Source organism: Telmatherina bonti, assembly GCF_933228915.1.
Source record: "Telmatherina bonti genome assembly, chromosome: 9".
NCBI classification, from domain to species: domain Eukaryota; kingdom Metazoa; phylum Chordata; class Actinopteri; order Atheriniformes; family Telmatherinidae; genus Telmatherina; species Telmatherina bonti.
In genome coordinates, this window is record NC_136627.1 from 25,774,209 (window position 1) to 25,788,478 (window position 14,270).

Consider the following 14,270-nt stretch of genomic DNA (forward strand, 5'->3'; position numbering starts at 1 on the left):
AAGCTTTAATTGTTTATATTCTAATTTATGTAGTTTGTAATATAGTTAAATTTATTGTTTTATTTTCACGGATCATCATCTGTGGTTTCCTTGTGTGGTCCTAAGATCAAGTCAAATTAAAACTCTACAAGTAGCATGTGAGGTTTATTTATTGATATAAGCTCTATGAGTTTCCCTTATGTTCATGGTGGTGCCCTGAGGCTTTTTATTCTTATATTTAATGTATTAACGCTACACTGTTTATATGTATCACTGTCAATTTTAATGCAGCCTGTCTGCCCCTTACCATATTAATCAGATGTCGTGAGTGGGCGGTAAATGTCCTTGAATCAGAGAGAAATGATAAAACATTAGGAAAATCTCCAGGTCAAGATTGTGCATAATTGTAGATCTATTATGCCATGTGCCTAAGTCTTTCACTTATTTTCTCCAAATATAATTTTTGACCTTTCCTTCACTTGATCAGAGACTAAATCTCTAATTCTCTGGTGTATACACAAACACAGAATAATAATTTATGAAACTTACAAAAAACATGAGGAAACAGTTTTTTTTGTTTGTTTTTTTTAAAACTAATTTTGAATAGCCTAAAGCAAATAGCACAATAATAATATCATACAGCTGTGGATTCATCATACTACTCTTTTCTTAGAGGCACAACATCCCATAAAGGTCAGCCACTAAAGAAGTTAATTACTTCATTAACTTTTATCTACGATGGTTTCTGTTTGGGAAGTTAGTATGTGACTGAATAAATCCAGATGGTTAATGAGTGATTAAACATTGTGCCTATGTATCCTAATTGGTTTAAACAGGACAAGTGATGGTTAACATATCATATGGTTAATAGGAAGCTTAGCAAGCAGCTGGACCCCAGTCCTGTGTAACACCGAGGACATTCAGATGATGCAATTACTTCCTCGCTGTTAGGGCCCATTCATGAACACACATGCCCATATCTGCAGCCGAATTCCAATTAAGTTAGGACGTTGTGTAACCTGTTTACATGCGGAAAGTTCCTAACAGCTATTTATTCAGCATTCTTCAACTTTTGCAGTTTTTGTAGCCTTCATAAAATTCAAAAGAGTTGGAAATACAAAAAGTGTGTATTTCCAAAAGAAAAGTATTCATCAGTTTGAACATAAAATACTGAATATGGGTTGTTGGTCCCCTTGCTTTGTGAAATAAAAGATCCTTCATTGAGCTGTATTTATGCTCTGAAATCTGCCATGAGCGTCCTTCTTACTGGTCTGAACTAACACCCCACTTAACGTTTAATCAATGCTTTCTACATACATTTGTTTTTATGGAGGACTGCACAAATGCCCTTCTGCTATGGACGAACACTGAAAACCCTTCAATCGGCACCAATTTAAATTGAAGCAAATACCCAGTTCCTACCATGAATGAACCCTTGTGCTCAAGAGATGAAGCACTGCTTATACTGCCTAACTTTGGCACAATAACAGTTTAAAAGGTTGACACTGACTAAAAAAATTACATTCATAATTTTTCATATTCCTGTACAACGTTTTCTCTCACATTTTCCCCTGGAGCTGCTGGCAGCAATATCCTGGTATGAATCTTTAATGACAGCAGTCTTGGGAAGGATGGGAACTGCGGCAGCTGATGAAGAGAAATCTCTAAGGGACCATGTTAAAAATCTGCAAATGAACTCCAAACAGTGCACATTTAATGATGAACCAAGCTAAAATACTCAATAATACTCCAAAAAAAATCTAATTTACCAACATATATATTGTAAAATTAGCCAACAGTATCTATTTCATGTTGGCACAAACAAATATTGCATGGGTGTATACAAGTATTGATGTGTACACTTATATTATCCCAGAGAAGTAAGATTTAAACGCTTCTCATTTTCACAGTCCATATGATGATTCAAAGCGATGATGAAGAGCACAATACTATCAGTAGAAATGTACACCCAGTCCTGAATTTATGCATGTAGAAAGTGAGAGGTCCCGGTGACTCACTGATTGAATGGGAAGTGAACTGAGCGGGCAGAGAAATGATCCCCCAAAGTGGCTCTGAAATGTACATTCATGTGCTGCCTGCTAAAGTAAAATATGCACAGTCACTCGTTTAAATTGCACTGAATGTGCACGAGGCAGAATAAAAATGTGTTCAGCATACGCAACCTCCTAACCTCCTCTTTGATAATAAGTGCCTCTCCTTTCTTTTTTTTTTCTCTACTCCGGATTCACATTTTCAACATGGATTACATACAGTGTGTCTGATTTCCTTGGAGCAATATAATTGGCATCGGACACCTTACACACTTAGCTGCTGACTTTAAGGAAAATCATTAAACAAATTCATTTAAATCAATTACATTTAAGGAAACGTATAAATACTTTTGGTGGCTGCCTGACATCACACCAGTACTTTCATCCTTATGCACAACACACACTTGAATTAGTCAGACACATGGGTCAGGTTGCTCCTCCCGTTACATCTGAGTCATCAGTGATGTAGTCATCACAAGCTGTTTCATATTAGATGAAATCAGACCATGGCTCCTCCTTTTCAACGTCTAAGTGAATTTTTCTCTTGCTGCATCTATCCTATAATGACAGGCTGCCATATGGTGCGAGTCTCCGCTGGAATACTGATGCACTGATGCCCTTTTCAGCATTTGGCTGTCTTTCTCTCTTGTTTTAAAACAGTTTACTACTGTCTGTCCTTTTGTAGCTTATCTACAGAATCTCTGTGTGACCTACAGATGGGTAATGTGTGTGCTCTCATCATGTTACCTAGAGAAGGAAGCACAAGAGCAGGCAAGAAGACTATTATGACAGTCTAGCTGAGTCTGTGTTGGTCACCTTGTCAGTCGAGTTAAAGAGAGATCAGAAGGAAGTAAATTTGGAATGATTAGAAAATTTTGTCTTGCACCATTTACTGCTTTGATTTACTCTTTCAACCCCCTAGAGAGCCCACCCCTTGTTATTCAGTGTCTAAATCACTCTTCCCCCTCCCCTGCCTGCTTTCTGTAAGCCTCATTAAGCAGTTGTATATCCTCATGATACCCACAGCTCTCCTGTGTCTGCCGCCGGCTATTCTGCCGATGGGCTTCCACAGTGTCAGGTATGGTGATATTGATGGTCTCTGCCTCAGTGTTGCCGCTGCTGGGGATGAGCAGAGAGTAGGACGCAGTCTCACCCAGGTCGCAGGAGACAAAACGGTTCTCCCTCCTAGAGTAACGTAGTGATGGGGAGCGGGCATGGGTGGAGGATTGGCTGATATTAGAAATGATAGAGACGCTGTCCATTGCCTCCTCATTATCACAGATTTCCAGGACCTCAAGGTGGATTTTGACATTGGTGTCACCCACTCCAGCTCCAATCCCCATCCCCATGCCCATGCCGATCTCCATGTTCATTCCCACGCAGCTCACATTCACATCCCCAGCCTGGCCTCCAGATGCTGCATCCTCTGCACTGGGTTCATGGCCAACAGATTTGGAGCGATACACTTCCACCTTCAAACCAGAAACATTGATTACACAAGGTATTTTAAAGTATTAAAGACTTTCTCTGTTTTGATGTTCTTGTATTATGTCTAATAATTCTGCTTGACGTACATATCGCCCATAATGCACTTGTTACAGTCAGTAAGTTTGTGCTCTAAAGGTAAATCTGACTGCAGGGTAAAAACAAATTCATGAAATTCATGTGAATGAAAATAAAACATACATTTAGGTCCATAACAGGTTTTATCATTCATATTAACTTACTTAAAACCGGATTTCAATATGTCACTTGCTTTGTGAAAAGACCAGAGACAAGGGCAACATGTTCACATACAACTGATAAAAAAAATAACAAAAAAAAATTAAAAAAAAAAAGCCCTGCAACACTTTCATGTTATATTTACTATTAAAAAGACTATATAAGGAATACTAGAAAATAATAAGGCATAATCGGGCCAAACTGATAGCAAGCAGGTTAGATTTAGTCTGAAAGCTTGAATATAAATTTGTAAAAACTGCACGTTAAAACTGATCACCGTCTTTCCTGGCTTTAACTTTTAGGACCTATCCACGAAACTGCTGCTTAAACTTAAACAAGTTCATCGGTATCTAAAAAGTTGGGATTTCAAAAAATGATTGGTTTTTATTTTGCTTTTGTCAACAGGATATACAAACTTTGAGACTACATTTCATGAAAGATCGCCCATTTTTTTGCATATCTGATGTAAAAATAAAAAAAGCAATAAGCCCATTTGAGATATAAACTGTGAATATATGTTGTGTTTGTGGTTAAAGATGTTAGAAATCTATCATCCTAAGCTTTGTAGGGTCTAGCTAAGAGTAAATGATGCATACATTTGTTAAATGCCAACCTGTCACTTTAATGAACTGATATGAACAGGAACTGCAGCCTGCCTTGCTAGAATGTTGTTGGAAAAGAGACTGGGGTGAGGGACATTACCTTTTTGGCATTGTTGGGGGAAATTTTGAGACCATCACTGCTGACCTCATAGGTAGAAAGAGACAGTGTCTTGCCAGTGGGTGCTTGCAGAGACACAGTGCCCTGAAAGGCACACAAAGGGATTGACAGACCACCTGATGTCCGCTGCAAAGGAATGGAAAACCATAAAAACAGTTAGCAACCAGCACAACATCTTCAGTTACATGTTATAATAGTTTATCCTCCTTCAGGGACAGATAAAGATTTAAGACTGATTTTGCTCACAGCTGACATTTGAGCTTGCTGTCACCGGAAAAGTACAGGTATATTTCATGATGTCTTTTATATCATGTTTAGATGAACTTTTTGAATGATCCATTTATATATCAGCCGCAGGCAGTAATGCAATATGAACAATGCTAAAAGGACTGCTGTCTGTGTTGAAGTAATAATTTTCTGCAGTTAAGAAAAATGTAGCGCAAAAGTCATTCACTGAGGTAAAAAAAAAAAAAACACACACACACAATGTAGCATTTGCTGAAAAAGAGATAAATATGATGCTTCACTTGCTATGAAAAGTCCAAATTACAGCTGTCAGCTTAGCTCATGGGGTTATTGTCAGTAACTACAGAGTCTGATGCTTTTTCATAATAACAGCATAATAACAGCAGCAAAGTCACTTTTGCATCTCATTCATGACGTTACAACAATTATGCTTCAGTTGTGCCTATGATGTCAGTTGCAGGAAAATGAATGTGTTGGCAAACCATTTCTACCCCATGAGGCATGCATGTGAGAGCCCCATCAACAGAACACTGCTGCTGAAATGAGATATTAGGCCGGTAGGCATCTAAAAGCTAACACAGACCTTTCAGGCTCGCAGCAAAATCACAGCACCTTGATTAATAAGCCACAAAGCTATTTAGCAAGTTTATTTGAATAGCATTTTTTTTTTTGTTTGTTTAATGCATCAATCAAACTTCCTATAAGTTCCACCTCTCTAGAAATGTATCTTTTTTTCTTTTTTTTTTAATTAAAGGCCTCATGTTTTCAATTCATACATCTATTTTGCTCTAAGTTGCTATAAAAGACATGAAAGTGAGCTTTTGTCAATATGATGCGTGTGAGACAATCAAAACTGCTTGCAAAATAAGAACAACATTGGGTTTCAACAATGGGGAAACTGTGGCAGGTCTCATTAAGCTTCTAAATTATTTACATCAGTTAAATGTGATTATCTAATTGCGAGCTTGATGCACAAGAGAAACAAAGAGGAAGTCAGTCTTTTGTCCACCCTGGCTCTGTCTGTTTTCCCAGCATTGTGTCCACATTATTCTAAATGATGAAAGACATCAAGAAAAGTCTACAATGCTGGTCTGAAAAAACATCATAAATTAAATGAAGCTCAGACTCTACCGATGCGGGAAGCACAATACTGTAGTTATGTAAAGCTGCAATTCTGTAGATTAATTTGATATAAATGCACATGATGTGGATATAAAAATCTCTGCGGTGCATCTCTTAACTGTGCTGCTGTAGCTCCAGACAAAATAACAACGTAATTGAAATAAATGCCAAAAGAACATTTTTGTTCTTCAAAGGATGAATCTGAATTATAACGCAGATTTTTTTTTTTTTTATGAGCCATCACAAAGTTTATGACAATGCTCGGTGGCATGATGGGTAAAAAACAGTGCCTCAACAATTACTGAGCTGACTGTCATAAAATTTGAACATTAGCTTTGCTCATATGAATTAATGAGGAAATAGCAAATCCAATAAAACAGCCATAAACCTAAGCAGCATTTTGTGTTTGACATGGATGATGAAATTACACAGGAATTAACAACTATTTATCAATTTACCACAGTACTATAAAGTCTTTGGTGTTCTAATTGGTGTTTTACCAGCAAAGTCTCACAGAAGTTTTCAAAACAGTTTAAAATCGTATTCCTCAACAACAATCTCTGAAAAAGAAAAATGCATGAGCTGCTTTTTGAGAAGTTTGAGCAGAAATATGTGGGAAATGGAGGATTAGACAATGCTGTTAAAAGAAAAGGTCCTTGAATTGATCTAATCAAAAAAGCAAAAACGCAAAAACGCAAAGGCTTTGGAGAAAAGGTGTCCAATTCCGGTCCTCGGGAGCTACCATTCTGCAGATTTTAGTGTTTCCCTGGTGCAACACACTTGATTCAAATGAAAAAGTTCTTCAACAATTTGTTATCTTCTGCACCTGCCTGTTAATGAGCCATTGATTTGTGTCAGGTGTGTCACAGCAGGGAAACACTACAACCTGCAGGATTGTAGATAGTTGGAGGGAAGTTTCTCTTTTCCTTCTTAATGGTCAATTTATCCAACTGATCTGTTGCGTTAACAGGTGCATGAGTCCACTGAGATATTTGGTGACAAAAGTACACATGTGCAAAACTTAGACAGATCTTAGAGGCATTCCACCTAGAGGTACAGCTTCTAAGTAAAACACTACCGTCATTAACACACGTATGCTTGTTTCAAGTCAAACACCAGCAGGTCTGTAGCCTAAGGCCAGCTGCGCTGGTTTTCTGTTGGGGTGCTTTTCCTTCAGAGTCTAGGTTGGGAAAGTCAGACTGTGGATTCTCCTCCTGGGGTCTGTGTGCTGACTCTCCATGTGTCACAGCTATTACCCTTAAGCCTTGTCACAGTTCCTCTAAAGAACTAGCTTGAGCGCCCATTCTCTGTCAGATTCTCTGCTTCTTCAGTGCGGTAATTACTCCATATCATGCAACCTCTGTAAGGCAAGACAAGTTCACAAATTTAATTTGTATAGCACTTTTCAACTGTGCTTTGCATAAAACATTGAATGCATGAAGATTTTGCCTCAAAGTAACTTCAGTTGTTTCTGGATTTCGCCAATGTTTATCTGTTAAAACAGAGTCCAATCCGCTACATCTACTATCCTGCAACTTTCAGATGCAAACACACCAAACTCAAATGAATGGTTTGTTAAGAGGCTACTGCAGAGATGAATGACATGTGGATGAGGGAATTTTGCTATTTGGTTCAGGTGTGTTTGAGCAGGGATGCATCTAAAAGCTGCAAAACAGTAGATCCTGAGAACCATACTTGGGCACCCCTGTATTAAAAAGTGTCTCATTCATCTTCTCTCCGACAGATCTCCTTCACATGAGTACAGTTCAGCCTGACCCCCCTACGGAATGTAAACCATTCACCCATTTACCCACTCTCCAATGACTCCAGTACCTGCCAAGGATTGTTTTTATATCAAGATGCTTGCTCTTCTGTGTGGTTGATCTTAGTCAGTACTAGTTCCCTCTTGTGTTAACTAGTACCTTCTTTTATTCCAAAGTCAAAGCTGAGGATGAGAAATGTGAAGCCAGGTTGATTCTAGCATGATGCACACACACAGAGAAGTAATTCAACCCCAGACTGACTTAACTGATTATATTTTTCCATGGATTTGCATAGCCTAAATGAACACCTTGTACTGTGTACATTCAAAGTGTGTAAACTTCTGAAACAGTCCCAATAAAATGACACTGCAGTTTTTAAAAAAATCTTAAATGGTCTACCACCACAACAAAACTACCATGTGGGAAAATATAAAAAAAGACAGTCATGGTACCTGCAAGTCATAGCTGCAAGATGATCTGCTGTATTTAACATAAACTCATTATTAAGTAAGACACTGTTTAATCCAGCAAATTAAATTAGCTTATCTTTCTATTATGTCTGCACATTGTTTGCAGTGTATTTATACATATGTAGACTAAGGTTGGTGTGTGAAGGAACTTTCATTTCCAGTTTCATTTACAGTTATGACCCTCAAAGATACACATACAAGATTCTTGTGTTTATTCTTGCAACAATGCTTCTATTTTGTCTTCTGTGACAAATTCAGCTCACTGCATTCTTATCACTAAAGCCCAAAACTGGACTGAGTTGACCAAAGTCAACATGGCTAACAGGAAGTCAAAACAACCTCTGGAAACTTTAACAAAAGGTGAACCTGCAGCAGATATAAACTCCTCATAGCTTTGATACAGGTTTCACAAGGTGTAGTCCAGTTAGTAAACTAACCAAAGTTAAAGTCAAGTAAAAAAAAAAGTTGGATTAACTAAAACAAATGTGCTACGTCGGCCCATAGAGATCAGAAGTTTGACTCTATTTGTGTTGTTTCCATGTCAATAGTTTCTTTCATCCTCCAGATTCAAACCTTGATCTTGAGAACCGTTTTATCTATTCTGCAGCTTCCGATGAATTCTTCGAAGAGTAAATGGGTTTCAGTGCCTTACATCTGAATGCACATTAGGCTTCTTTTCCCCTTGGGAAGAAGGCTTGTGAGTGCACAACCCCCCAGCTCTGTGCTCACTACCAGAGTATAAAGTCACAGAGAGGGTAAATATGTTCTTAGGCTGTAATTCCACTTCTCCCTGTGGATGCTGAAGGCCAGCGGGTCTGAATGTGAGGAGGAAAGACACTGGGTAATGACATCTTGTCTGCTAACGAGGAACAAAACACAGCCTTCAGAAACATAAAACACAATGTATTTCATTTTGTTTTTCATCTGTTGTTTAGATTTGTCTGTGTGTGCGTGTACAGTGATGTTTGTGAGCTCATTTTTTTATCTTTACTGCTGATTTGGGGTTTTTCTAGACGCCTGGAGCTCAATTCTATTGTTTCTTTCTTTTGCTGTTTGGTCATGTTTTCATGTTTGTTTGCAAATGCACTGCATTAGTGCACATACATACTGCACTTGTACTTTCATATTTACAGACTCCAATCAATGAATAAACCCTAAGGAGACATAATACACAAGACTTTGCTTTCAAGAAATGCAGAAGTAGGACAGACACACGAAGCCAGAAGTGAGCATCTCAGACTTGTACATGATGCAAAGCGAGTGCCAAAGCCAAGCTGTAGAAGCGTGCTCCATGGATTTTCCACCCTCTGGTGGTTTTTAAACCAAAACGTTTCAAACTTATAAGTGGAGCAGGAAAAGAAAATAGGACAGACGGTGATGCAGTGTCTTCACATGTTTTGTGCGAACATGTATGCATGCACGTTTCCACATCGACTCTGCATTTGCAGTGTGAAAACAGGCTCATGGTGTTGTGTGTGTGTGTGTGTGTGTGTGTGTGGTTTTTTTTTTTTTTGGATACTCTACACACTGGTTCTGAAGGTTAAGCCTGTAGCTGCTCTGCTGTTTTCAGGAGCAGAGTGAGGCTGATCTCTCATCTGTGTCTGTTATCTCCACTGTCAGGATGCATTAATCATTAGTTTTTTACCTCTCTGTTCTCGTTTAACAATTCAGTTGGGTCTCACAAAACACAAAGAGAATTAAGCTTCTGCTATTATGAGACCAAAGACTGTCAACAACAGAGAAAGAAATTAATCCAAAATGGATTAGTGAACTGTGCTTGGGTCCTTGTGCCTGCAGCAAAATGCCTCAGCTTCTCTGTTTATATCCAGTGCTCTTCGGACTTTTTAACAACTGGATAGAGTTGCGTATTGATTGACTTTATGAGCACAACTAGGGGTCTTGGCAGAAAGACAACAATACATTATGTAGTATAGTATAGATAGAATACATAAAGAGTTCTTGACTGAACTTGAACTCATGCATGAATAAAAAAGGATTTCATGGAATATCAGGTTTGTAGAGCATTCATATATATAAGGAGCTATTAGATGTTCAATTAATAATTTTTTATATATAAATGCTAGTCTTATTGATCCTGCCCGGATTAAACTTACAAAGCTTAATCCGCTGATCAGGCTGAGCCCTGTTTGGTGATCTGGTTTGAGAGTCTGGGGGCAGTACAGAATGTATTTTTGGCTTTGAAAGGCAGGTGTGCATCAGATAGAATCTTGATCAATTGCTCTGTTAATCAGAATCTGTTGAGGCTTAAGACAGATAAAGATGTAGAGGGCAAACAGGAGGCTTTAACCTTTTTATCCAAATCCAATGTACGGCTTCCTGTCTGTCAGCTAGATGATAAAGAGAAAGTCTTACAAATCGTTCTTTAAAGCTTTAAAGTAACACAGCATTAAATTCCCTTTAAACTAGATTATAAACAGAGAGGCAGGCTGAAATTTTAACCATAGTCCTAAGATACAAATCACTCCTAAATGATCATCTCATCATTTGCTGAAAGATAAGAAGCAATTATTTGGTTGCTTTATTAAAGCAGTAGAGTCAGCATGTGGAAACCATTCACGTCAACCATAAACCGCAGAACGGCAGGTACAAATGACTTAAATCAACAGTTCGAGATCCGTTTAATAAGCAGGACACCCTGGACGGTACTTTACCTGTCTGGGCGTTCTTTCTGATTTGCTCCTGCACCACTCCCAGTCTGTCAGCTCGATTTTCCGACACTCCTCATGCGACAGCCTCCTCTCTGGCCCGTCAAACACTGACGATGTGTCAATGAGACTGTGATCCTGCTCTCGATGATGAGAAGGCAGCGACGGGAGACAGCAGAACTCCTCATCATCCTTGTGCTTCTCATGGGGGAGTGGAGGACAGTCAGCCAGCGCCTGCCCTGCGCCAGCCACTGACTCCGGACGTCCTGCATGAGAGGAGCTGTCAGCTGGACGGGAAGGGATGAAATCAAAATTAGGACCCAGCCCGGAGAGTCCTCCACTTTCTAAAGCATCGAGGCGGGTATTTGGGAAGTCACAGTTAAAAAGGCTGTGATAAGTGGGCTTTTCTACAGGAGGACTGCTCTGAGACTTGGCTGCATGTGACAGTTTGTACACCCTGTAGCCTTGATGGAATGAAAGATTGAACTCGAATCTTCTTTTCATGGCTGTAAGGAAGACAAAATGGCAATAATTTAATGATACTGTCTGGCCAGAAGAGAAGAAAACACATTGAGAAATATGCTCAAGGATTTACTTGCAAATTTTATCTCCATCTATACCTGAGGGTTCCTGTGTCGGATCCTGTTTGCAGTTAATGAAGCAGCCACATGGCATGTGGATCCAACGCTCGGACAGCACGAAGAGCGGAGTGACCGCAGGTGCAAGCAGAGTAAGGAAGAAGCTCAGAGTCTCCAGGGAGGAGCTGCGTACATTTACCGCATGCCGTATGAGTACCAAAGTCTGCACGTGCAAGACAAGAGGAAATTAATTCACAAAGGAGTCAGTGATTCAAAGTATATGGCAGGAGACACATCGATCAGAAGAAGTTACACAAACACTCACTCACGCAAGAGCTTTGTTTGCTTCTCCTCTTTTTATGCTTTTATCTGATTGTGATTGTGTCTGAGCCAAAACACAACATAAATAAAAAAGAACAGATGCAATGTTGAAATTTGCCAGAGTAAACTGTCTTTTTTTTTTTTTTAGTAAACTCTATCACTGTGTTTGTGCTGCATATTTATAATCATAAGCTTTGATCCTTTGTTGCATTTAATACAGTTTTAGTGCAAAATTAACTGAAGTCTCTTTTTTGTCACAATAAAACTAAATTAAAGGAGAAAAAGAATCCTCATTGGATGCCTGACACCTAATACTATGGTGCTTCCAACAGATTCTTTGAACTTCATCATAATCCTTTAAAGTTTATAGCACATAAATCAAATTCAATCAATCAATCATTCAATCAATTATCAAACATTTCTTCATTTAAAATAAATTACACCAATAAATGTGAATAGCCAATATCATATCTATTTTCACCCATCTAAACCTCTCAGATAACAAAGTTACAAGTCACACACGTACCTCCATACACACACCTGTAAACACACATGAACACACAAATGTACATTGAATCACATTCTATCTAAAAGAGCTGCCTTAATCTTCACTGATGGTATTGGTGAAAGCAAAAGACTGTTGTTTAAAATAACATAAAATTAAAAAAAATAAATATAATATCAAATACATTAAAATAGAAATGTTTTAAAAAGAAATTACTTGATAAATTGTTAAAATATAATAACATAAACTAAACTATATTTGAGTTAAGAGACTAGGACATAAATCTATGTAAAATACCAATTAAGAATACAAACAAAAGATTTTCACTGAAAAGCTTTATTAAAAATCTAAGTTTTATGACCAAACAAGAACAGAAATGGTGGTTTGATATATAGATCAATTATTATTATCAAAACTCGTGCCAAATTGGAGGATGTCTGTTAGGATTTATTCAGCTTTAATTTCCTTTGTAGAAGAGCACAGATGGCAGGAACCACCCCCTTCTGGTCCTTTAGAGCAAAAGGGGGCTGCTAAAACCAAACAGCTCTGCTCATCTTTCCTCTAAGACAATAAACTATAAGTTATATAAATATGCTGCATGTACTTTGAGGGCAAAAAAAAAAAAAGTGTTTTAAAATTTTTCATTTGTATTCTGAAATACATGGGGAGATTTCTCCAAAGGGATTAGAGTTAAGATTCATGAGTTTTCAACGTGTCACTCCAACTGAATAGTCACAAATTAAATGCAAATTATATTGGTTTTTTTTTTTTTTTTTTTAAACAGCAAAACATCTAATTTCCCATTAAAAGTCCACTAAATAGAGTGTTGTTGGGTTTTCTAAAGTAATTTGGTGCTTTAAGTCACTTGATGTGTTTTTGCCTTGCTGCTTACCATCATTGGCATCCATAATACAACCCGGACGACAGCCAGAATCATGGAAAAGCGCTTTTGCGCAAACACCACTGGCGTATCCCCAACAGCAGCTGCCTTTTGCACTCCGACAGATGTTGGGGACAGACCACTGTCCTCTTTCTCCCTGACCTCTGTGCTGCACGAACTTGGGCTCAGTTCGTTGTACGCACCGAAACTTTTGTCCAGACTGTCCCGGGAGAAAGACTGGATGTCACACAGAGGAGCGGATCCACTCACCCCCCTTGCCATATCCAAATAACTCGGGTACATTAAGGTCCTCTGGGGCTCCCTGGAGCACAGCAGCTCATAGGTGAGTGAGATAAAGAAAAATAACAAGCCGCAAAAACACAGGAAATACAAAGAAAAGAGCAGCAGGGTGTAAAAACTGTCAATCTGTGGGAAACACCCGAGAGAAGCCGGCGTAAAGCTGCCCCATCCGCACAGAGGTAACACACTGACGGTCAGGCTGACCGCCCACACGCCGACAACAGCCCACATCACTCTCATGGGCCGACGGACAGACTGCAGCACTCCAAATCTCTTGGTGACATAAAAAGTGTATGCAGCTATGAGGCAAGCCTTCATGTTGCTGGAAACACCCTGGAACACGTACAGAAGTCCAGACACAGCGCACAGGCTGGCCGATCCCTCACCTCCACGCGTCTCCCACTGTAGGAGCATGAACAAGGAGAGGGGGACCACGCTGAGCAGGTCGTCCACAGACATAGAAGCCACGATGACACACAGGGAGGTTTTTCTCCTCATCCGGAGGAGAGACAGCAGCGAATACACACCTCCGACTAAAGTAGCAGCGGCGATGGTTACGCACAAAGCGAAAAGAAGCAGCTGAATCTGCTTCTCCATCCTGGATGGGTCTTTTGTGTCATAGCTGGCCGTGGAAAGGTAGCTCTGGTTCGGCGCCGGGGAGCTGTGGTGCGTCGTGGACATCTTCGGGGAAATGAATCTTCTCTTTTGGCACTTTGGAATTAGTCAAATCAGACTCATTCCGTTGTAAAGTTTACCGCGCTGAGAATATGTGGAGATGGCACAGCATGCCCCACGTTTAGGGGAAAAATAGAAAGAAAAATGGAAAGAAAGGAAGTAGTGTCTCGACGATGAGTGGGAAAGACTATAAAGAGCTCAATCCTTCAGTGATCCATTCGGGGGACGCATGCAGAACCGGACCTTTCTGGTCTCCTGGATGTGGAGTTTGC

The 14,270-nt window shown here is 39.3% G+C and overlaps 1 protein-coding gene across 1 annotated transcript; it reads right to left on the minus strand.

The window, feature by feature from the left end:
- Positions 1-2,983: 2,983 nt before the first annotated feature.
- On the minus strand, positions 2,984-14,004 carry LOC306760031 (putative G-protein coupled receptor 149; the record flags this gene model as incomplete). The annotated part of the gene is made up of 5 exons (XM_079245785.1): positions 2,984-3,502; positions 4,455-4,598; positions 10,746-11,245; positions 11,360-11,540; positions 13,036-14,004. 5 exons carry the CDS (start codon positions 14,002-14,004, stop codon positions 2,984-2,986), a joined length of 2,313 nt encoding a protein of 770 aa, XP_079101911.1.
- Between the last annotated feature and the right edge of the window lie 266 nt (positions 14,005-14,270).